General features: G+C 55.0%; 1 protein-coding gene across 1 annotated transcript in view; it reads right to left on the bottom strand.

The window, feature by feature from the left end:
• Nucleotides 1–18,702: 18,702 nt before the first annotated feature.
• Nucleotides 18,703–23,550, bottom strand: part of Nf2 (neurofibromin 2) — a gene marked incomplete at its 5' end in the record, with an annotated part of 33,216 nt that continues 28,368 nt past the window's right edge. The window contains one exon of the mRNA XM_033762274.1: nucleotides 18,703–19,072. Coding sequence (XP_033618165.1) covers nucleotides 18,887–19,072 — 186 coding nt within the window. The remainder of the gene's footprint in view (nucleotides 19,073–23,550) is intronic.

Raw genomic sequence — 23,550 nt, 5'->3', positions numbered from 1 at the left:
TTTCTTTTTTTTTTTTTTTTTTTTGGCCCTGCGGATAGAATCTAGGGCTTCACCCATGGCATAGCACTGAGCTACACCTCCAGTCCCAAAGCATCTTAATTTCAGAATAGGAAGGACTCCCACGTCCTCTCATCCGATAATTTCTCAGATGGGGAAACAGGCCAGGAGGGGAGGAGACGTCTTTGCATGTGTTTCATGGCTGATCTCATACATGTGTGAGGCACATGCTTCCCAGCCCTGATCACCCATGGCCTATGTTCTCATGGGCTATGCTGTATCCACATGGGACACGCATGATCAACTTTCCGGGACATGGGGAGGTGCTGAAGGGGCCAGGTTCCTACCCCATAGCCACAGGGCAGACACTGAGAGACTTGGGGAGGAGCACCATAGTGCATCCTTTGGATTCATGTCACAGAGGCTGGACCTTTGCTCGGCACTAATTAATTAATGAAAGAAAAAAGAGAAAGGAAGACGCAATAGAGAAAAGACAGTGGAGCAAGAACAGAGGGCCTCGGGTTGTCAAGGGCCCTCCTATTGGTCCCCTAGTATATCAGTTTAGTCTCTCCCCTAAATTGTGTTGTGCTCCTCTTCTTCCCCTTCTGTGGCACCAGCCACTTTCCAAGGAAGAACCAAAGTCCCTCCATGGGCTTGCAATACCTCCCTCCTCACCTCTCTCCTGCTCCAGCTGCCTCACCTGGCCCCTGCCTGTTCATAGCAGAGTGCCAGGCGCCATCCTGCCTCAGGGCCTTTGCTCTTGCTGTGTCTTCTCCCCGGAATGCTCTTCCCTCCGATACACTGATGGCTCATTCTTTCACATCTTTATTCAAAAGAAACCTTCCTACCGGGCCTTCTCTGGCCATTCTGCCTTTAAAATAAACCAAAAAACACAACTGTGCCTCTTTGCCACCCTGCTTCATTTTCCTGGTTTGTGTTTACGTCGTAATACATGGTGGACTTTTTCTTCCCTGGTGCTGGATTTTTCCTCACAGTATCCTGGTATATGGGGGAGAAACTGGGGGTTTCTTACGATTGTTGAAGGAAAACTCCTCAGAGAAGCATCCCTGGGAGGAGGGGTGGGCGTGTGCAGGCTGAGGAAGGGAACAGCTGACACAGGACTGCAGCGGTGGCTGGGACACGTGGGCTACGGGCTCCCATCCACACACTCACACCCTCAGCAGCAGATGGGTCAGGAGACAGTGCCCCAGCGGCCTACATCAGCGATTGCTTGGGGAGACCGGGGGTGGGGTGGGTAAGAATCCCGTCTTCCTGCTGCAGTCCCACCACCTCGGTCCCCTCCGCCTGCGAGCCATTAGCCGGACCTATACCCGCTCAGCCAGGTCACCCTGGGGCCTCCAACGGCCTCCTTCAAGCTCCCACATGTGAAGCATCTGCCTCGACGGTGGGTTTTGGGGCCCCAAGAAAGCCCTCCCTCTGCGGCTGCAGATTTCCTTCGAGGGTGGGTGACGGTGCCTGAAACCCCACCACTGGCCCTGAGGTGGTGCCCGAGCCCAGCAGCACCCTGACCACCTACCTCGTCTTTCTGCCTGGCGTGGCCAGGTGATCCAGTGGCCCGCTAGCTCTGCCAGGAAGTGACAGAGGTGGATGGGCAGCGCCAAAGGTGGGCTCAGAGCCAGGTGCTGTGAGCAGGGGGGCAGACTCCTGGCTCCGAGCAGAGCCGTTCCCGGAATGTCGTCTCCCTGGCCAGAGCAGGATGGGAGGCGGAAGCTGTCTTGGACAATGGTCTCCAAGTCGGGTCCCTGCCAGGGGATAGTGCAGGGAGCTGAGGGGCTATGGCTTTTCAGATTAACCCTCAGTTTCCTCATCTGTAAAATGGCCAAAGAGCATCTACTGGGCGAGAGCAGGGAGAATCCACTGGTTAGCACAGACTCCAGCACGCTCCGGCTCCCGACCAGCCAACCCTGGTAGGCCCATCCCCAAAACCCTCTTGCTCTTCCCTGGATTCCTTCACTGCACCCCTCCCTCCTTCCTTCTCGATCTGCAGGACAAAACACAGCAGACATGACTTGACCTTGGAAAGTTTCTGGTTTGCCCTCCTTCCCGTTTTCCTGATGGAAAAACTAAGGTTGTGTAAGAACAATCTGCCTGAGGTCAGGCGGAGCCTTGGGAGACCCTTCACGGGGAGTCCTGAAAAGAGCCCTCTCCGTACCGTGGACACAGGAGGCTGGCGAGGCACAGCTGCTGCAGCTGCCCAGCAGGTGAAGGACAGGCAGGGCGGCGCTGGGCCCAAGGATGGGGGTGGGGGGCTGGTGCAGCTGCTGCGGCCGAGTCAAGATGCGCCAGACGCCTCCGTGGGCTCTGTCTGCATCCAAGGAGACCAGGACGCCATCCGGTCAGACAGCGTGTCCTTGCAGGCTGGGCCTGGAGGAGGGACGAGGAGTGGGGGATCATTCTGGGAACTGGGGCTGCTGTGGGGCTGGGCAGAGTCTCCTGCTGTCTGCTCAGCTGTCCTGATCTCCAGAGGAACCTGGACCCCCCACGGGGCCTCCAGGAGCTGTGGGCATGTGACGCAGGGGCGCTCAGACGGGTCTGGGTGGCTTGTCGGTGTAGGCGTGCGCATTGGTGGTGGGGTGTGTGTGTGTGTGTGTGTGCCTGTGTGCTTCTGTGCCCGGGGTATGTGTACGTCAGGGGTCCGACATCTGGGACCCGAGAACCCGGGCCTGGAGCAGAGCAGATGCCCAGCGGGGTGGACACAGGGCATCTGTACCAGCAGTGAGTGTGCATGTGTCACATGCATCTGTGTTGCCGTGTCCCATACATGTGCGGCACATGTGTTCACCCGACACCCGTCAGGCTCTGCTCAGTTTCCGGTCAAGAGTTGAGTAGGGGAAGCTGCCATTGTCAGGTGGGGAAATTGAGGGCAGTGCCTACCTAAGGTTGCTGGATTCCTGCCTGGCAATTCAGGAGAGTGGCCCCTGCTCTGTCTTCCTCACAGGATGACAAAATGTCCCACCAACACAGGACACAGGTCTGACTGTAAAGACAGGCTCTGTAGCAGATCGTGGCTGGGAATAGTATTCTGAGATAGGAGCCTTGCTTTGGACTTGTTCCTGTGCGCAGAGACAGGGCACGTAGTTGTAGAATTGGTTGGGGCTCCCAAGACTTGGGGTGGCCCCCTGCTTGGGATAGAGGGGCAGTACTTTTACAGAGAGGGTGGCCAGTCTGAAGGTCTTTTCTCCAAGCCTCAGTCTCCTATCCTGCACAATGGGAAGGGCTGCGGAGGCCCCAGATGCCAAGCCATTGTCTATGAACCAGAGGGCTGGGGACCCAAGCTGACCTCAGGGACGAGGTGATGGTCCCAGCCACACCGGGCCATACCCTGCACGGCCTGTCCTGTGGTCCAGAAGAGGAGATGAGCCCAGGGCGGGGAGAAGTGGGGGCTGAGGGGATCCGAGGCAGGGCGGCGGGCCTTCCAGTTCAGTTAGTAAAGGGATTTGTCATTTTAATGATGTGATATTTCTTGCCCGGCTCCTGTCCGTGGTGGCGCAGAGGGGACAGCTGCCTCCGTGAATAAGGTTCTGGGCTGGTGGGGGCTGTCCTCAGGCTCCTGAGTCTGTCTGGGCTGAAGAGGAGGAGGAGGCCAAGGCTCTGGGTCCAGGGCCAAAGGCTCACAGAACCTTGCCGCAGCCCAGTCCTGCCTCTCCCTCTCTCTGTGACCTTGGGCAAGCTCTTCTCCATGTCTGAGCCTCAGTCTTTCACATCTTTAAAAGGGGGCTGGTAGGGCAGGGGTAGAGACTTGCCTGGCATGTGTGAGACCCTGGGTTTAATCCCCAGCCCTGCAAAGAGACAAAGAATCGAAACAAACAAACAAGAACATAAAAAGGGGGCTCCTCTGCCGCGCTTCTGCCCCTGACCCCTGTCAGGTTCCAATCTTTCAAATTCCTCTTGCCCTGGCCCTTGCCCCACTGCCACCATTGGTGACTTTGGAAGAGCTTCTCCATCTGCTTAGCTCAGGCTCAGCACCCTGGTCCCTGGAGTCTGGTTCCTGGAATCTCTCTCAGAGGTGGCTTCCTCTGGCTCTCACACCCTCTACTTGCCTCCTGATCACGTTTTCACATGGGAAGGATAACAGCGAGTGTCCTCGCCTGTTCTGCTCACTGCCCCGTCCCAGCACACAGTAGGCCCTGGATGCAGCCACCAACCTGCCCTCCTGAACCCTGGAGCGGAGCATCGAGGGTGCAGGTGGCAGCGACAGTGAGGGTGGCCCAGCGGGGCAGCCCATCCATCAGCCCGGCGCTGTGCCTGACCAGATGGAGCTGCGCCCCTGGGGAGGAGGAGAGCAGGAGAGGATCCATCACCCTTCGGCGGCTGGCGGGTGTGGGTGTGCCAGACCTGCCCCCATGGAGCCCTCATCCATCACCCTGTCTCTGGGACCCTGCGAGGCGAGCAGGCAGCGGCTGTTTGGGGTGGAACCTGCAGCTCTGTAGTGCACAGGGGAAACTGAGGCCTGAGCAGGGGGCAGGGGGGCAGAGGTTAAAGGTGGGCTCTCCGGGACCAGACCACCCGGTTATTCGAGTGACGGCTCTGTGGCTTACTTGTGTGACCCCGGGTGAGTCTCGGCTCTGAGAGTCCATTTCTTCTATAAAGTGGGGACACGGCAGCGTCGTCTCACCAAGGAGAGGATTCATAGAAATGGACGTGGCCTCGTGTGTAGATAGCACTCAGGATGGGCCAGCGTGGGGTCATGGCCCCTGTTCCAGAGGCTGTTTGGAGGAAGAGGTAGTGGGCCTGCGAGGCAGGCCAGCAGACTGAGGCGGGACTAATTGTCTGGGTCATCTCGGAGAAGGAGACTTGGATGAAAGTCCCTCCTGCCAGAGACACCGGGGGAGGGGCGGCTGAGTAATGACCAGGCCCTCGGTGATCACAGCTCAGCTGGCCTGACCAGCTGGCCTTGGGGACATCGCGCACCTGGATCTCTCCCAGCCCCCATGTCCCCTTGCTGGGAAGTTGCCGCCTCCCTCCTCCTCCTCCTCAGCACTTTCATTATAAAAACAAGACCTTTTGTATCTATTTGTCACCTCAGTGGAATGACAGGGTAAGGTCAGGACTGAGGTGGTCATTCCGCAAGCGGATTCATTCATTCACTTAGCGAACGTAGACTGAGCCAAGCTCTGAGCTGGGCACAGGCAGAACCAGACAAGCAAGCTCGGGCCACCTGCTGGCCCTGGGCGAGCAGGAAGTCACAGGCGGGTCCGGTCTGAGTTCTGCACCCGGCATGGGCCTGCCAGATGAATGCTAGTGTTGCGGGATCTTATCCTTTCTGGTGGTGAGAGCTGTCTGGCAGTTAAGGGCACTTGCTTGCTGCCAGGCGCTGCGCAAGCACTTTACGGGCGTTCGTTCGTTTACTCATTCAAGGCAGACATCAGTGACCCCATTTTCCAGCTGAGCAGTTGAGCTCGGAGCGGTGAAGCGACTTGCTCATTGTCCCCCCGCTGAGCAGATCAGCCCCTGTCCTTACACTCTTTCCTCCTCACCAGAGAGCACCAAGCCCCCACCCCATCCCCAATTCCTCCCCCGCTCTGGGGGACTGGGGACACCTCTCCCAGAATCTGACCTCCCCTGGGAAGCCCATCACCGAGCCTATCGGAGGGCCGCTGGCCACACCTCTGTGACGGGCGGAAAAGGACTCTAATCTTATCACTCTGAGCCAGGCTGGAGGGATTCTTCTCCAAGTCTGAGCTGCAGAATGAGCCGGGCCTAGCTGAGGGTAGGGTTCAAATCCCAGCTCCGGGAGTCATTTGGCCTCTTGGAGCCTCCGTTTCCTCTTCTGTCTCACATGAGAGAAACTGCACAGAGCTCTTCTGGGATTCCTCTGTGATGCCGCCAGTTAAGATCTAAGCAGGAGCCGTTGCCACTTGCTGGGCCCTGGTGTGTGTGATGATTGAGGCCTCCGCCTGGGCCTGCTGTGAGGACCAAGGAGAGGTCAAGTGGAGAGAGGCCAGCACAGGTCTGTGTTGTTGTTACTGTCATCTCTCTTAGGGCCTGACCAGAGCAGGTTTCCCCATGCGCGGTGTTGGTACTAAGGTGGGGGACAGGGCCCACTGGGGCCTGTTCCCCTGAGCCAGGCAGGTGGGGCTGGATCCACAGGGAGTCGTTGGGGACATGGGGAGGGGCCTGGCCTGCGCTGATCTACTCAGCAGAGCAGAGCCAGCTCTAATGAAGTGCGCTAGCCCCAGGCCACACTGATTTCACGTCTGGGTGGCCACTTCCCAGCTGGTAAATGTCACTGGAGAGAGCAGCACAGGCACCTGGCACTGGCCCAGTAGGAAGTGGGGGTGGGAGGCCTGCCAGAGGGGCTGGAGATGCCCAGGGATTGCTGATGCTGGGCCAGGGTACCCAGGCCCTCGACTCCCCTGCCAGGTCCCCAAGAGGTGCGGAGTCCGGCTGGCTGAAGCCGTCTCCCACTTGGCACATCTGCAAACACCAGCCCCAGTCCTTCTGTGAAGCCACAACAGCCAGAGCCCAGAGCTGGCAGCCTTGCCCCAGCCGGCCACATCTGTCCCTTTCTTCACCTGGGAGAGGAGCACTAAGGAATGTCCAGAGGGCACAGCTGCCCAAGTCCCCAGACAGGAAGCGGAGCGGTGTGGGAGCCTTCCTGGCCCACAGCCCTCCCCGCCCTGAGCTGTCTCCTTTGATAACTGATCCAGGACAAGCAAATAGTAACGAGCTATAACCACACAGCGGCAGGCCTCTTTTAATAAACTCTCGCTATGGCAGGCGCTGGCTCAGAACCCGGCTCTGTGATCTCATTCAACCCAGGGATGACCCTGTGGGGGCTCTGAACTGACTACTGTTCCAGAGAGGAGTACGAGGCCAAGGCTGACAGCCCTGGGACCACCCCCATCCCTTCCAAATGGGGCCCCTCCTCTGCCTATGCCCCTTCCTCACCTCATGGGAACCCCAGGAAGTAGGAGATGGGCAGTTGGGGGTAGTCTAGGGGTGTCGTTGCATTGGCTCATCTTGGACAGGGGAGCTGGAAGGAGGGGAGAGGGACTTCCTGTAAGACTTTTAGGCAGAGGCAGCCCATCTCAGAGGGGCTTCTAGGGGAGGGGCAGGTATTCACCTTAACCCTACTACAAACCTCTCTTTTCGCTCCTTCTGGCATCCTGATCCCTAGGTCTGAGACCTGCAAACTGAGGTTGGCCTGACCCGCACCCATCCCAGACTCGACATCTCCTGGGCGTAGGCACAACTGAAGTCACACGGATAGGCCCCTGCTCGGACAGGGCATGTGGGTGGCTGACGTTGGTCCTGCTGCTGGAGGATGGGGAACAGTGCCCTTGGGGCAGACATGCAACGTCCGGGATCAGGCAGCCCTTGAACACTGCGACAGCCACATGGAGACCTCACTGGGGCCTTCGGCCCAGTGGGTTCCGTCCCTGAGTCATTCAGTGCTCTGGCCGCCTGGGATCTCCTTCCTCTCCCTCCCCATCCAAGGTTTTCCTCAAGGGCCAGAGCAGTGCGTGGCAGATGCTACTGGGTATGACGGGGACTTGGGCCCAGGTTGGGGCTGCCCCAAGACCTGGTGAACTCCCAGAGGAGAAAGCAGCTCACAAAGGCCACCTTGCCCGGGAAGATACCTGCTCCGCCTGGTTGTTGCGCCCTGCTTTCCTTTCGTGGCATTTCCAGAGGGCATTCCTTAGTGGAGTAGGGAGCCCTGGCATCCCCAACTGCTTTCCCTTTCCATGGGAAAAGAGGAGGAGGACAGAAAAGCCGTATTAATAAAAGAATAGGGTACTGCGACTAACTCCGCAGCGTGTGCAGCTCAGAATAGCAATGTTCTTTCTCAAGGCAAACAGAACTCCCCAGGTGTTAATGCAAATTTACTCCGGTTAAGATGAAAGAGGGTTGTTTCCCCCTTTGCTGGTTAATATGAAGGACTTAATAGATTCAGCCCCAGGAACTCAGGATCTGAGGCTGGGAGCAGAAGACTGGAGGGAGGGTGGGGGGAGGGACTGGGTGTGGGCAAAGCAGGGAGGTCCCTGTGGGTTTCAGGGCAGAGCAACCGTCACAGTGTCCCTGACCAAGGCTGTGGCTCACACCATCCCCATCCTACGCCCGAGCTTACAGGACCTGGGACTTGCTGCTTTCGAGGAGGTGGCAGGGAAGCTCAGGGTGGCTATGCCAACCCCCCGCCATAGCGCTTTTCCCATTAAGCCATAGCTGGCACCACCACAGGGCCCCTCCGCAAGATGCGCCGGAGAGGCATGGGACATAGAGAAACAATGGGACTAAGGGGATGCCCTGGGCCTACTTCAGCGTATGGTCAAAGCTGTGGGCCACCCTGTGGAGTCCTGGGCCAGTAAACCTTTTTTGGTTTCAGAGGGTGACCAGCCTATGGACATGGAACTTTGGGGGGCCTCAGTGTTCATCTTGTCCAGACTTGAGCTTCCACGGCTCAGCCATGGGAGCCTAGAGAGTGACAAGGACTTACAGAAGACACACAACAGAAGCGGAGAGCTGGAGGGACCAAAACCTCATGTGGCCGGCTTTCTTGATGCCTGGGCCGCCCAGGCCGTTGGGCGCCTCTGCCCGCCGCAGGGCCCTTCCTCCCAGGAGGAGGCCCTGTCCACCCTGGGGTTCAGGGGCTAAGCTGTGAATCTCGGACCTCTCAGACTTCTGGCCTATGTCCTGAATGTCGTCCCCCACTTAGAAATCCACAGGACCCAGGCTAGGAGAAGGCTGCCCCTGGTGAGGGTGGAGAGATTACACATGTAGCTTGGCCGTGGGTGTGTGCTAGGGGCCTAGGGACGGTGTCTTCAGCTGGGGATACAGCGAGACTTGGGGAGGTCTAGGCTGGTCTCCACCCATCAGTTGGTGGAAATTTAACTCCTCTCTCTCAGGGTAAATGGCACGGCAGGTGGCTGCCACAAGACACCTCTGCAGCCTTCTTTGCTTTTGTTTACTGACTTAATTCCTTCAGATCAAAGGCTACCCCTTACTCCTCAACCAGGCAGGCAGGGGAATTACATTATTTATATTGGAAATGGGCAAGGCTCCATAGGGACTTCTTCCTTAGGCCTGACAAGGGAAATTAGGTCACTGCTGTGCCTCCCTGGTGTCTGCAGTTGGGTTTTTTACACCCAGGTACTCACAGGCGTGAGGAAGAGCTCTGTGCGCCGAGTCAAGTGTGGCTCCAGTAAATGACTGACCCGAGTGAGGGGTATTAATGCCCCTGCAGCCCCAGTCCAGTTATCTATCATTTCCCAGGCTTTGCGTCCGGCCCTGGGCAAAAAGGCCAGATGCAGGTTCATTAAGCTCTGGGGGCAGATGGGCCACGTGGTGGGAGGGGGTGGCCCTGGAGCCTCTGAGCTGTGACATCCTCTCCGTCACCTTGGCTCTTTTTCATATCCTGAAAGTATTCAGAGGGAGAACCACACCCCCGGGCACTGACAAGCATTTAGGCACTGTACTCAAGAACCGTGAGCCCCACGAAACCCTGTCAAATTCTCATTTTACAGACAAGGAAACTTGCCATGGCTGGGAATAGACGAGCGGGGATTTGAACCCAGGCTTGTGTGAGGACTGAGTCAGGGAAGGCTCTGAGCCCCTCAGCGAGGCCAGCTGTTTCCCCAGCTCACCCCAGGGCTGTTGGCAAGGAAAAGATTCTTTCTTGTCAGCAGCCTGTGTTTCTTATAAATGATGGCAATACCGCTAACTATCCACACCCGCCTTTTCTTAGAAATCAGAGCACTCTTTGCTGCTGTTCTTTATATTATCCTGGCAACACCCGCGAGGCACCCAGAGTCGCCACTGTCAACTGACTTTACAGAGGGGGTGAAGCACCTGGCCCCAGGGAGGGGCAGAGGCAGCCTCCACCTCGCCCAGGCGGAGCGGCGCAGCTCAGCAGCTTAGTGGAGCAGAGGCCGGGACGGCCTCTTACGGCTCCCACTGCGGAGTTCTCAGGAGGTATCTGGATTTCAGCTCGGAGGCAGCATGCCCGGTGCTATTCTGAGGCCGCCACCCCAGTGAGAAATGGGCATCAAGTGGAAACCGGGAGAGGACACGGCGGGGGGTTCCTCTCTGAGTCAGACAGAGCCCTTGCCGCGCTGATAAACGGCCCTGTAATTTGGCCGAGCTGCGGTGGCACCGCTCCGAGCCTGGGGCTGTCTCCCTGCAAGCGAGCTGCAGTCTCCCTACTAGGGCTGTGACTGTGGCCGGCCGCAGGATCCTGCCATAATGCAGTAATGACAGGCTGCCAGGGAGCCCTGCGAGGCTGGCAGGCGGGAGGGGAACCCTTGGCCTCTCCCCGGAGGAGAGGAGGCTGCCTGCGCTGTCTCACGGAGAGGAAGCACGGCGACTGGCTCGACTTTTTCCTTCCCAGACGGTGAGAATGGATTAGACACAGCTGCAGCCATCTCCCCAGTACCTTCACCCAGAGCTGGGCTGCCGGCTGCCAGCTCTTCACTTTACGTGGGTGGCTCCTCATCCGCTCCTCCACATGAAGGCTTCTGGGGCAGGCAGCCCCGGGGAGCAGCTGCCAGGCGCTCCGCACTCAGGCGAGGCCCACAGCAAAGAGACTGACCCGGGGATCCTTGGGGGACCTGGTTGCAAACGCCACCATGAAGCACTGAGGTCCAGCCAGTAGCTTGTGTTTACAGCATGGCCACAACCAACTAAAAATACCACCAGGGAATTCAGCTGATCTTGATACCAAATACGAGGCAGTATTGTTAATGCTAACCCTGCTTCCTGGGGACCTCAGCATCTCAGTGGGAGCATCTTTTTGTCTTTTTTAAAAAAGGTTAGGTAAAAATATTGCCTGGGCAGCTTAACAGGACCGGTATGTAGAAAGTGATTTCTCTGGTTGGACTATAAAGGAAATCAGACTACTTCCAGTTACTAAAAAATAAAAACCTAAAAAACAAACAAACAAACAAACAAAAACAAAAACCTATTTACTTCTGAGAAATGAAGAACTTTCATATTATTGTCTAATGACAGGTCTAATTAGTTACTATCTTTAAAACTAACAAAATATTGTTAAAATTTATAATTCTCTAATTATACATCTATCTGCAATATATTTAAAAACCTAGTAATCAACTCAAAAGATTTTGGGGAAATTTTTATACATAATGCATCACTTAAAGACACTGAGAAGCACAGTGTTAGGTGATCTCATGTGAACGTCACAGTGTCCTCATGCAAAGATGGCTATGACATCAGGGGGCTGTGGGACCCTACTGGATCACAGCCGTGTGACTTGTCGTTGACTGCACCATTAGCAGCATATGACTATTTTGATGCGTGATTTTCCTTGTTGGCTGTGTGCTAGAGACCTAAGGTGTATTCTCACTTGTGGCAGGCAGATCCCTTAGAAGTCCTGACAACTACTTTGTGTGTCAGGTTTTAGGCTGCAGTGGTTAGATAATTATCCTGTAGTACTTTTGGGGATTTTCTTTTTCTTTTTTTTACACACAACTAAGGGTCGCAGTTCATCCCGTGGGCCAGGTGGTCAAGATCAGGACCCAGCAGCTGAGTTCAGGATAGCCTCTGGGCTTCCCGTTCTGAATCCAACAGGGCGAGCACGTCACCCTCCCACATGGGACCTTTCATGTGGCAGATAGTGGCTTGTGTTCATGAGCCTGTGCACTGTTTCCGCGAGCCGGTCCTGCCCAGCACTTTGGTGACCCTAGCCAGCTTGATGGGCTGCACAGACTTGTGCCCATGATGATAACTGACAGCACTTCAGCGGAGAGCAGTAGTTTTGGTTTTAGTAACAGACTTTGGTTGATTAAAAATAGAAAAAACAGCTGGAAGTGGTAGTACATGCCTATGACCCCAGCCCTTGGGTGGCTGAGGCAGGAAAATTGCCATGAGTTGGAGGCCAGCCTGGATTATATATGAGTTCAAGGTCAGCCTGAATTACAGAGTGAGAGACCCCACTGCAATCACACACACACACACACACACACACACACACAAAACCAAAACTCACTTAAGCTCTGCAGTGGTGATTTCTCAACATCAAATGCAAATATTATCATGTAGCCCTGGGACAGGAGCTGAGTCTACAGATGGTACCTGGACCCTGGTGGCTCTGCATACCCCTCCCTCTCCAGAGCCCGGAACAGGGAACTCTACAGGCACAAGGGCCTAGAGGGATGCCTCAGTCTAGCACCTGAAGTCTCTGACAATAAGGGCTGCAGAGAGGAAAACTGAGGCACTCAGCCCCATGCAGGGCATTTTCTATGACCTTGGTATAACCCAAGGGAAGAGGGAGAGTCCTCAGGCAAAGGCGTTTTTCGGGTGCTGTTATGAGAAAGGAGGTGATGCTCTTGACACCAAAACCAAGGGGCTAGCAGCGAAGCCCTGGGCAGCTGGGGAAGTCAGAGGGCCCTTTCTTCACTGACCCCTCAGAAGGTGGCCCACCACCCAGCCCCGATCTTGCCACCTCCATGGTTTGAGTGACAAACTGAGAAAGCCATGACAAACTATTACAGCTTAGGATTTTATTAAAACAATTACTTAAATTACAACAATCTCCCAGAATAGAAAATAACCTTCCATGGTCTGGCCCTGACAGGAGGTGTGACTCAGGTCCTGCAGGAAGAAGTGTTGCTTGACGTCTTTGGAAACGGATGGCACATCCTTAGGAGCCCCCAAAGGCTATCCTGGCCTCAGGGCAACTGGCAGAGGCTGAATTTTTGCTAAGGCCGCCACCGCCTGGGGCCCTGCCCTGTCAGGGAGGAACACTTAATCTCTGTCACCGGTTGTCATCCTCTGGACTTTTGAAAAAGGAAAAAGAGAAACCTGTCTCCAAGATGACAAAACACAGTCATTCATTGAAGAAGTATTATATGATGCCATGGGGTGTTGCCTAGCAGGGCCTAGCAGGTGCATGAATAACTGAGCAGCCACCCCAGGTCAGAGTACTGCTGCGGCTGAGGTAGGCCTCAGTCAGGATGTATGAGCGGCTATGGGCCCAGAGTGTAGCCTCACAGAGGGACAGGGAATCCTGACCTGGGCAACAGCCTCGTGACCCGGCTCAGTACCATGGTGCTTCTGCCCAAGAGCTGCCAGAAGTGCTCCAAGGACATAACCATGGCCAGGGCTCCGATATCCATGGACTTCGGAGATTTCCTTATTCACAAGCTCCCGTGCCCTGGAAAAAAGTTACCTCAGCTACAGGACAAGTCTCTGAAAGCCAGGCACTGCTTTCATCCTTTACCTTTCTACCAGGGCTTGAGATATCGTGGGGACTCCGGTCTTCTCCCTCCAGGGAGAGCTGAGCACGCCTGGCTGAGTGGTTCCCACCCTCCCCGTCTGCCCCAGGGCTCCAGGTACACCTGCCACTGCTCAGACGCCAGCCAGCTTCCATTTGGCCACATGGCTTGGTACCTTCCCAGACTTCAGAGATACACACAGCAGTTAAATTAAAAAACAAGGCCCAGCGTCACTTTTATAAACCACCATTATGCTCTTGGGCCCCACAGTCACTGTTAAAGATTAAATTTACAGATCAGGGGCTGGGGATTTAGCTCAGTTGTGTCACTGCCTGCCTTGCAACCACAAGGACCCAAGTTCAATCCCCAGTACCAAAAAAAAATAAAATAAAATAAAAAATAAAAAAAATTACAGATCAGGAGAAAATTAAGTCCTGGCAGAAATTCAAGGATGGGTTTTAGGCCTGAAAAGATGAAAGCCAAACACAAGAGTCAGACCCGACTCTGTGAATGCTGAGGATTCAGGACCTGCGGACTCTCCCTTTCAGAGGCAGCCATCGCAGCTCAGGTTAGAGCGAGTCCACCCCGCGTGCCCTGAGGGGCTGGGGTCGCAGGCAGGGCCGGCTTCTGAGGGAAAAGCTGACCTAAGAAGGGGGTGGCCAGCCTGGCAGTGGGAATAAGGCAGGGTTTCATGAATGTCTTTGTCAAAACTAAACAAAACCTCTGGAGATGGTCTCTGCTCTCAAGGGATCTCCAGGCTGTCTTCAGTTAATAAGAATCTTTTTGCTGATGAAGACACATCGCCTGCTCTACATAATGGCCCTTTTTTAGGATCCTCTGACCCTCTGTTAGGATCCTGGCTGGCCATAGCAGCAACCCCAGCCATGGGAAAAAGAAAAGGCCACCAGGTAGCTGGCAACCTCAGGTGCTCTGAATCCCTCAAGGAGCACAGCTGTGTGCCAGCCTCTGTGAACTACGGCTGTGAGACATCTGTGTCGGGGTCTGACTGTGAGAGACCAAAGGGACCCTACTGGGCTCTCAGAGGATAGAAAATAAAGGGCCTCCGGGGGGACAAGGACAATGGCAAATGAGGCACAGGGCTTTGGGGAAGGCTTGCTGGTACATGGCCAGGAGAGGGTTCGGGTCAGTAGCAGAATGGGGTTCTGGGGTCAGGTGGTATTGGGGCCAGACAGGAAGTGCCTGCTGGGCCTTGGAGCCTGTGGAGCTCCTGGTCACAGCTAGGTTTCTAGGCACCCATAACATGCCGACTGCAAGCAGGAGTGTAAGGCTAATGTGTCTAAGACTCTAAGACGCCCCAGGCGAAGGCGTCTGCGGGACGGCGTGGAAGTACATGTAGGTGGCTGCCCTCTGCCTCTCAGGCCCCGGGCTGGCTTGGCTGGTGCAGGGTGTGAGCACTCTGTACCGTTAAGATCCCTCCAACGCCCCATCTGACTCCTGGCCCTCGGCTGGCTGCTGGGCCTACATCACAGCTTGTGCCTCGAGCTGTTGCCAAACCCAGAAACCCCACCACGGGGTGCCCTGATGAGGACCCATCACCACTGGTCCTGAGCTTCAGGTGAGCTCCCCGAGCACGGGCAGCAGGCAGGCCACTCTGGGCTTCGACTCGGCCAGGCTGTGCTTCTCCACCGCGCGTCCGGTCCTCACCTGGGGTGGACGTGGTGGGACGCCGGGCGGAGTGCGGGTGGACTTAGGGACCAGCCTCCTGGGCCTCTGCCTCAGCACTTCACTCCCTGCCCCTGCTTCTCAGACTGGGCCGTGGAGGTCGGCACTGGGCAGCAAGACTGAGCTGCCAGGGATCTCAGAATTACAGGACCCCACATAAGACAAAGACAAACATTTCTCAAAAAGAAAAGAAGGAAAAGAAAGATGCAAGTCAGGAGGACTAAAACGCCATGAGAGAGATCTCTACAGGGTCATAGTTCAAAGGCAATTGCACAGGAAGCGGGGCTGGACTCTCCACTTGGATGGAGAAAAATCCCGGAGCTCCCACGGGAGCCCCCAGCCAGCCCCCTGCGAATGGTTCCCATGGAGCTGGACCATCCCACTGGTGCTGGAAGCAACAGAAGTGGCAGATCCTGGAGCTGCTGGGTCACTTGCTAGAGCTCCTCAAAGAAAGCCACTCGGGACTTGGCGCTCTGCAGAGTGAGCTGTAAGAGAGCAGAGAAGAAGTTAAGGGGGCACTGGGTGTCTGTTCCTCCACACAGGAGCCTGTCCTGCAGCAGGGACGACAAAGGTGGCTTGGAGTGACGGAGGCCTGTTCACATAGATGCTCAGGAAGTTGGTGGTCAAGCCCGAAGAGCACTTTAGATTTGCCCAGAATTTAAATTAGGAGGTGACAAGAAGGACATGCCAGGAGTGACAGCTGGTGGGCAGAAGCATGTCAGCAGGAACATGGCATCGCTGTTGCCTTTTTGCGGAGCACAGAAGGTCCTCGGGTATTTTGCTGGATTCTTACACTGCTGTCCTACGAGCTGCTGAGACGCCCCTTTTGTGCTGTGCTGTCTGCAGAAACACCAGCCAGGGATGCTCATTTTCTCTGGACACAGAGGAGCTATGGGCAAGTGTCTCAGCCCTCATGCCTTGAGCAGAACGGCAGGTATGTCAGAAGAGGACAAGCTTGTCCCTTGTGCTCCTGGTTCCCCGAGTGTCCCCAAAGCAGACCTGCCCGTGATCCCGCAGCTGAGAGGGTTTCTCTCCACGAGCTGGGAGACAACTGGCTACATTCAGGGGGAGAATGAGTGTTCATGGGCAGTTCATGGGCAGCCACTGCAGGAAGGGTACTGCCTGAGGGGTCAGGGTCAGGAAGGTTTGGCAGCAGAGGGGTGGGTCGGAGGCCAATCCTGGGTGTGGCAGTGTGTGCTTCCTAAGTCCCCGACTCTGGGGCTCGTCCTAGCTTTTCCCAGTAGAAGCATCTGGCACAGGCGCCCTCTGCTGCCCTGCTCCCTGCTCTGCTCTAACTCTGTAGAGGAGTCCACACTCCTCTTAATCCCCACATTTATCTTAGTGCCTGGTACCCAGGAGGAACAGATCTGGTTTGTTGAGTGAACGGGACGTGGCCTATACTGTAACCAAATGGTGAGAGAGACGCGGGGGAACGACAGGAACTCCACACTGGGAGACCGCTCTGCTCCGTCCACAGCTCACTGGCGGCCTCACCGAACACCCCTGACCTCTGGAGCCTCTCCTCTAGAGAGAAACCACAGGGCAGGCCATCTGGTCTGGTCCTTCCCCCAGCCTCAGAATTCAGATTGAGCCTCTGCCTCTGCAGTGTTCTCGGCACTCTGTACACCTCTGCAAAGGCCAGGGAGGGAGACTCTAAAGCGACCACTTCACCATCAAAAGACAGGCAAGCATTAGCATGCTCAAAATGAGACAGCTTGAGAGCTGACTCTTTAAATCCTGCCAGATCTTTCGGCCTTGAAGTTCCCAGCTAACAAGCGGAATGCAGGGAGGCAATCCGAGCTGTTCCCTGCAGTGGAGCCCATTCCAGTGGGAATGCAGAGCTTTCCTTTGCTAACTCCGAACTCCTGCTAGAAAGGAGCTGGATTCGGATGGGCTTTCTCCATGCCCAGAGAAGGGCCAGCAGTCACGTGCCCTGTGATAATGCGGACCCGGATAACCTGGGAAGACAGACACTCAGCTGCCTGAGATCTTCCGAGACAAAAGTCCTCTCTGGGAAGGGTTTAAACCAGAAGGCACACACAACCCATGTTTCTGCTAAGGTCCCCCGCCCCCAAGAGACTTCAAGAGGCTCCTCAGGGGACAGGGCCATGCCCACAGCCACTTTGAGTCAGATGCAAGGACCCCGGATCCAACGCTCATCCGGTGCAACGACCAGCCGGGTGGCCCTGGGCAAGTTACTCACACCCTCTGGCCTCAGCTCTTCACCGTGAAGTCAGGGAGAGGGTACCCTGTCTCCCGCGGGGTACATGCAGAGGAACTCGGAAAAGTGTGAGCGGTGCTCGGCACTGTGCCTGGCGCACGCCGAGAACCCAGCAGCTGTTATTACTAATAGCGGCGTCACGTCTCTTCCCCCCACCAACTCTGGCTGTTCTCCTTCCAGGGGGAGCGGAGCAGAGTGACTGTTTGGAAGGGATGTGGGCAAAAGCAGGGTCATGTGCTGTGCTGGCCTTTGAGCAGGGCAGGCGCTGCCCTAAGAGGCCCGGCCACTTCCCCAGGCAGGGAGCCCACACTGGGGGCCCGTGAGAGCCTCCTGCCCATTTACACGACGTTGGCTCCAAGGATTCCTGGATCCTCTATTTGAGGAGTGTGCTGGCTGTCCCCTCGAGGTGCCAAGGGAGGGCTGTGGCAGCGCCAGATTCCAGTTCCTCAAACATGTGCTTGTCAGGATGCAAAGCTCTCTTCGGCAGGTGGGGCGCTTCCCAACCCCCACTGCGCTCCAGGGTTCAGCCCAACGTCTTCTTGTCTTCTCTTGCTAGAGCAGGAGTTTGACCTTAGCCCAAAGGAAAGGGAAGTCTTGGAGGAAATCCGATATTCCCCAGTCCTCCAGAGGCCCAAAGCCTTCAGACCCCTGGGCAGAGGCAGGCAGCTGAGTCCTGGCTGCAGTGGTCAGTGACGGCTGCTGACCAAGGACTCTGGGAGCCTCCCGTGGTCACGCCCGGCCCACAGGCAGACACGGCTGTCTCCACCCTCCCTGCACAGTTCCTGGCACTTCTAATTCCATCTGCAAGCTGACATCTGAGGAATTCACCACATAAACGTACTTCTCGCTGCTGGAACCCTGCTAGTGGCCACCGTGCCCTGTGCGCCCTTCACCGCAGATATCACGTGCTCTCCTCCGGGCAGGACATGAGGCAGTTTGTGCTGGAGAGCAGAGGGAAGGCAGGCAGCGACAGGAAGGCCTTCAAGGAGACTCAGGCTTCACTCTCACTCCTTCAGGTGGGAGCTCGGGGGACCTGCTCGGCCCTGGGAAGGAGGTTTTCTAGAGAGCTGGGCATACCAGTGGGCAGGCTCCCCTTAGCTGGGGGACCCACTGCCACCTGCTATATGTGGAACAGGTAGGGCCCATGCTACAAAGCTTGCTGTCCTATTTATAGCACTCACTGCTGTCGACAGGAAGGAAAAGGTGAAGGCTCAGAGGAAATGGCACTAAGCCAGCCCTTCGTAAAATAAACTGCTTCTATGGGGCCTTCTTCCACTCATGAAAATCAGCTAACAAGCTTCCTGGTTTCCCTGTGATTCTCTGTAGCCTAAGGAGCATGAGCTCAACACTTGGTCTGTTTGCTGCTCGGGGACTGACCTGGCTCTCGCTGCACAGCACAGTGACACCTCCGCTTGCCACAGCCAGAAAGTACCACGGAGATGACCCCACTAAGGCCCTAACCGAGTCCCACGTCACCCTGTAAGCCCAGAACTGAAAGCACCCAGGGAGTCCCCTCCACCACAGGAATTCCAATGGTTGTGCTCCTTCTAGCAATGGCCTGCCCTCTCTCCAGCTTTGTACAGGAGGGAGTGATCCCAAATAAATTACATTTCAGCGGGCGTCGAAACTGAAGAGGCTCAGGATGTGGACATACTGCCGGGGCCTCTCAGACAGTGGCGGTGTCATCTCTGCTCTGGTCTGGCAGACTTCCTGTGGGTCCCTCTGTAGACAAGTGGGTAGAGCTCTGCTGAACGTGACTGGTGACCACACTGTCCTTCAGAACCGTTATGGCTTACATCTCAACGTCCTCCCGAAGCCTCATGTACTCGTAGGTGGGGCTTTTGGGAGCGACTGGGTGATGGGTGTGGTGCTGGATTAGTCCACTCATTAGTTCAGCATCATTGTGAATGTGGATGATGGATTTGTTGAGGAAGACCCCCTCCTGGGTATGGACGGCATCGACCAATAGGCTAGTAGCCTGGATGGAATAAAAAGGGAAAGAGGAAGGCTTGCTGCCTTCTGCCCACCACACCATGAACTATTTCTCCTCTGCCATGCTGCCCTGTCTTGAAACTAGCTAACTAGGGACTGAAACCTCTTAAATCTATGGGCTAAAATAAATCATCCTTTTTTTGGAGACAGGGTCTCACTATGTAGTTGAGACTGACCCGGAACTCACTTTGCAGTCCAGGCTGGTCTTGAACTCACAGCGATCCTCCTGCCTCAGCCTCCCGAGTGCTGGGATTACAGGCATGTGCCACCATGCCTGGCCTAAACCATCCTTTTTTTTAAAAACTTGTGTCAGGTATTTTGTCCCAGCAATGAGAAAGTAACTAAGACAAGAACTCACACTGAATCCAGAGAAGACCAACCACGAGAGTCCTGGCAGTCAGCCTAGCTCCTTTGGGAAGCCAGTAAACCACAAGAGCCCTGCTTAAAATGCCCAACCCAAAGTGCTCTTTCTAGTTCCTAAAGACGGCAAAAAGAACATGAAGTCTCCTCACCAGGCACTGGGCTGACCCACTGTTCTCTTCCAGCTGTCTCTTCACATCTGATTAGGATGAGCCGTGTGAATAATATAGGAGGAATTAAGTTCTCTCTTGACTGAACCGGCTGTTCAAGTCTGTCACTAATCCAATTCCATTCTGAAGAGACCAGACCGACTTCCTTTTCTTTCTCAGCAGCTGATCTATAAGGCTTTGTTTTTATCTTAAGGGCCCTGCAATCCTCTTTCCAGGGCCTGGCTCCTCCTTCCTGCCCAGCATCAACAGACTCCAGCCCTGGCAAAGTCACCTTTCCTCCCCCCACTCCTCTATCAACCGGCTACTTGCTTGTGACAGCCACCAGGCGGTAGGCAGGCAGGAGAGGAAGCCACTCGGCAGAGGCAGGCCATCTCCTGTTCCCCAAAATGTGTTTGATGTGACAGAAACGGCCACAGCCGCCAGTCTAACTGGTTCAGATTCAATTCCATCTGTTCAGAAAGACAGTGGCTCCTCTGTACCCTGAAAGAAGAGGTGGTACCCAACTGGGGACCCCTAATCCGGGCATACATGCAGATGTGGCTGGCTCCAGCTCACTGCGAGGTGACAGAAGCCCAACCAGATGTTCTGGAGAAACGGACCCAGGGCCTGGAGACAGAAAGCCTGTAAAGCACCTGTGGCAAGGTTCCTCTACCTGTGGCCCGCACCGACAGCTTCGCGCTACCGAGGTTCTTCCAACATCACTCCTAAGAGCGCCCCCTGCTGGAAACCCGCCGAGCGAGGCAGGCTGCCTGCTCTCCTAGTCCAGCTCTCCTCTAAAAGTCCTTTCGGGGGGGATTGTTTCCCAAAGTGGTGAGAGGGTGACTAAATGTATTCCGGCACAGAGCCTGCAGCAGCAAGGCTGCTTGATTAAGAATGAATTACACTTTCATCAGCAAGAGAGAAAATTGATTCAAAAGGCCGCATTGTGATAATCTTGTTCCTAAAGCAAAAGAGGGTGGAGGGGCAGGCAGGACACAGAACCGCTTCGGCTATCAGTGGTGAGAGAAAGGAAGCTCTACAATTAAACTGAGAGAACAAAACTAATCAGAGCGCCAGGATTCCTTCAACTAGTCTCTGGGGGCCTTGCCTCGATGTACTCACCCCAGGGGAGGAGAAAGGAGGGGGCGGGATAATTCATTATAAACAGTAAGGCCCACAATGCTGAACCCATTTTAGATACTAACCTAATAACTCCTGGAGCTGAGACTCTGCTTGTCCCATAAAAATGCAGTGGAATTGAAATGCAAGCCCTAAAATCATGTTACACTTCCTCTCTGCCACTACACATTGAAGACGAAGGAGCGGGGGAGGGAGGAGATGCAAAAGGGCACGCAGATTCTCTGGTTCCAGGATCCCTACGGAGGAAGCAGACTCTGGAGCAGGAAGGTGACAGCCAAATCCAGGAGCGGCAAATTCCAACATAATCTCTGGTTCGGGGTGTGATAAACATTCCCCCTTCCACACTGGAGCTGCGGCGGAAGGGCTAGTGGGGGGGTCGCTGCTGTAAAGTGGCCAGATTAAGCTCTTCTGCAGTCTCGCTAGTGACAGCTTGCACCCAAATGCCATCTGGCCATGTGCACGGGAAGAGAGCTGTCCACGCACTTTTCCCTAACCAGAGGTAGAATGAAAGGCCACATCCATCCCAACGAACAAATCCAATTTGGTATTAGCTCCAGAGAGAAATCCGCTCAGGGTCCCTTTTGTGTATTAATCCTTTGGGACTTAAAGCAGCAGAAGACGCCTGGAAATGTCTGCCTATGTCTCCAGCCGTCCCTGTGATGCTGGCAGGGCCTTCTGCTATTCCGTCCCTCCACCCGACAAACGGTCTAATTGGCCTGATTCACCTCACTGGGCAGGTGGGGACTGAACACTCTGAGTAGAGCCTTAGGAAAGAGGTCCGGGTATACTGATGTCACATCTAAACTGCCAACCTCAGAAGAGAAATCACGGCAGGACTCATAAGAACAAACCCCCGAGCCTGCAGAATGAGTTTGTATCCCCGCTCTTTCCTCCCACTGTTGCAGCAACAAATCAGATGCCCATGGAGAGCAGCAGTGAAACATATTTTCAGAGCCCAGAGGCCAAATGGGATGTTTTACTGCATCAAATAAGGCCCAATAATGGCCGCAGGTACTTCCAAAAAGTCATAAAACATCCTAGGCCGGCAAGGCAGGGTTGGTAGGCTTGACATCTCCCAACCGCTTGACTAGGTAAAGTCTCCCAAACAAAACCAGGATTGAGTCTAGTCAATCTGCTATCCAGAGAGTTGCCACAAGCAAGCAAGGAAGCTGTAAGCCCTCAACAGTTACGAGACACTCAGAGACCGTGCACGCGGATCAAGAATGACTTTCAGTCAGGAGCCCATGCTGGCACATCTGAAGGGAGCACTCCTAAGACCGCCTGTGGCCCCCAGGGCCTTCAGTCTGCTTCCACAGGGCCTAAGAGGCAAGAAGAAGAGTTTGGGAGGCCAGCGCAGTTTCTTCTGCGTGTTCTGTGTCCACATCCGGTCTGGCTGCTGCTCCCAATTCCAGTCCCAATGTTTCTTTCTTCTCTCTCCTCAAATGCAAATGAAGTTTCCAGAGCTGAGGGGCCAGTGTGCCGCCTTGTCACGACTATGTCACGGCTGAGGATGTTCTAGCAGATGACGCCTGGTTTCTAAAGTAAGCAGAGATGCTCGGTCCACCGGGTCATAGAGAGATCTGGACAGATGAACCCCACATTATACACAACCTTCGAGCCTGCAATGTACTCCGGAGGTCGCTGGGGAGGCTCTGGCCACTTGTTTTAATGGTGGGAGATACCTTTCACGCATGTTCACTCTCTCCCTGAGATTTATCACTTCCCTGGGTGTCTGAAGTGTTCTGCTTCCCTCCGCCAGCCCTACAGCTCCAAGGGGACTTGGCAGAAATTGAAGATGACATTGGATTTTTATGTCTTCCTGATCTAGGAGAGGTGGCGAGGCAGTCTACGAATGTTAAAGCTCTGCTATTCCCGCTCCCCCACCAGTGGGAACCATGGCTGGACACAATCCAAACCATCAACTAATGAAACAACCCCCGTGATTTCTCATCTGGTGATTTCTTTTGAAATCCTGTGCTCCCTCAGAGACCATGAGCACAAAACTGATGGCTTGTTTGCAGGCACTCGGACCAGCTCAGGATCAGGAGCCTGAACCCCGTGTCTTGAAAGTGGACAGCAGCAAAACCTAAAGTGGGTGTACTCCTGGACCACTGTGACACCCCCAGGTGTGGAGACACAGCTAAATCACACCTGGCCACCACTCTTGCCATCGGTAGTGTGGCTCCAATAGTGAAATGCTCAAACCCAAAGCCCTCTGTGTCCCCCTACCTCTCCTGAATGCTGGATTTGCTGCCCTTCCTCAGAGGCTCAGATGGCAGGAACATGTGTCCCTCCCCCTGAGAATGAACGGGATCCATGTTCCCCAGGGCGGCTTTTGATCACTAGTGCTGCTGACTCAGATGCAAATGCCAAACCAGTCGCACTGTTCATCAATAGGGAAATATGGAAATGTGGGGAGGTAAAGTAGCAAGAGGAGAAAAATATACTCTTGCAAACCTAAGGAACCAGTAAAGTTAATTCTGGCTTTTTAAGTTTCTATCGCCATCACATGGCAATGAATACAATTAGTGAATATTTTCCTTACCAGTTCTGGGTATAAATGTCTTCCTCTCTCCCTTACCATGAGTTCACAGGCAGATTTGTTTCTTTTTATATTGTTAAACCCTTACTGTGCTAAGGGCTCCATGTGCATCTGGCCTCACAACAGTGTGAGGGGCCTATTTTTATTTACCCCCCCCTTTTACTCACGATGCTGTGGATTGAACCCAGGGTTTCACACATGCTGGGCAAGTGCTCTACCACTCAGCCACACAGTCTCCCCCGCGCCCCTTTCTCTGCTCCTCCCCTCCCTCCC

The sequence above is a fragment of the Fukomys damarensis genome, unplaced genomic scaffold (genome assembly GCF_012274545.1).
Source record: "Fukomys damarensis isolate Sample0158 unplaced genomic scaffold, DMR_v1.0_HiC HiC_scaffold_12, whole genome shotgun sequence".
Taxonomy (NCBI): domain Eukaryota; kingdom Metazoa; phylum Chordata; class Mammalia; order Rodentia; family Bathyergidae; genus Fukomys; species Fukomys damarensis.
This window is presented reverse-complemented; position numbering and strand designations above follow the sequence as displayed.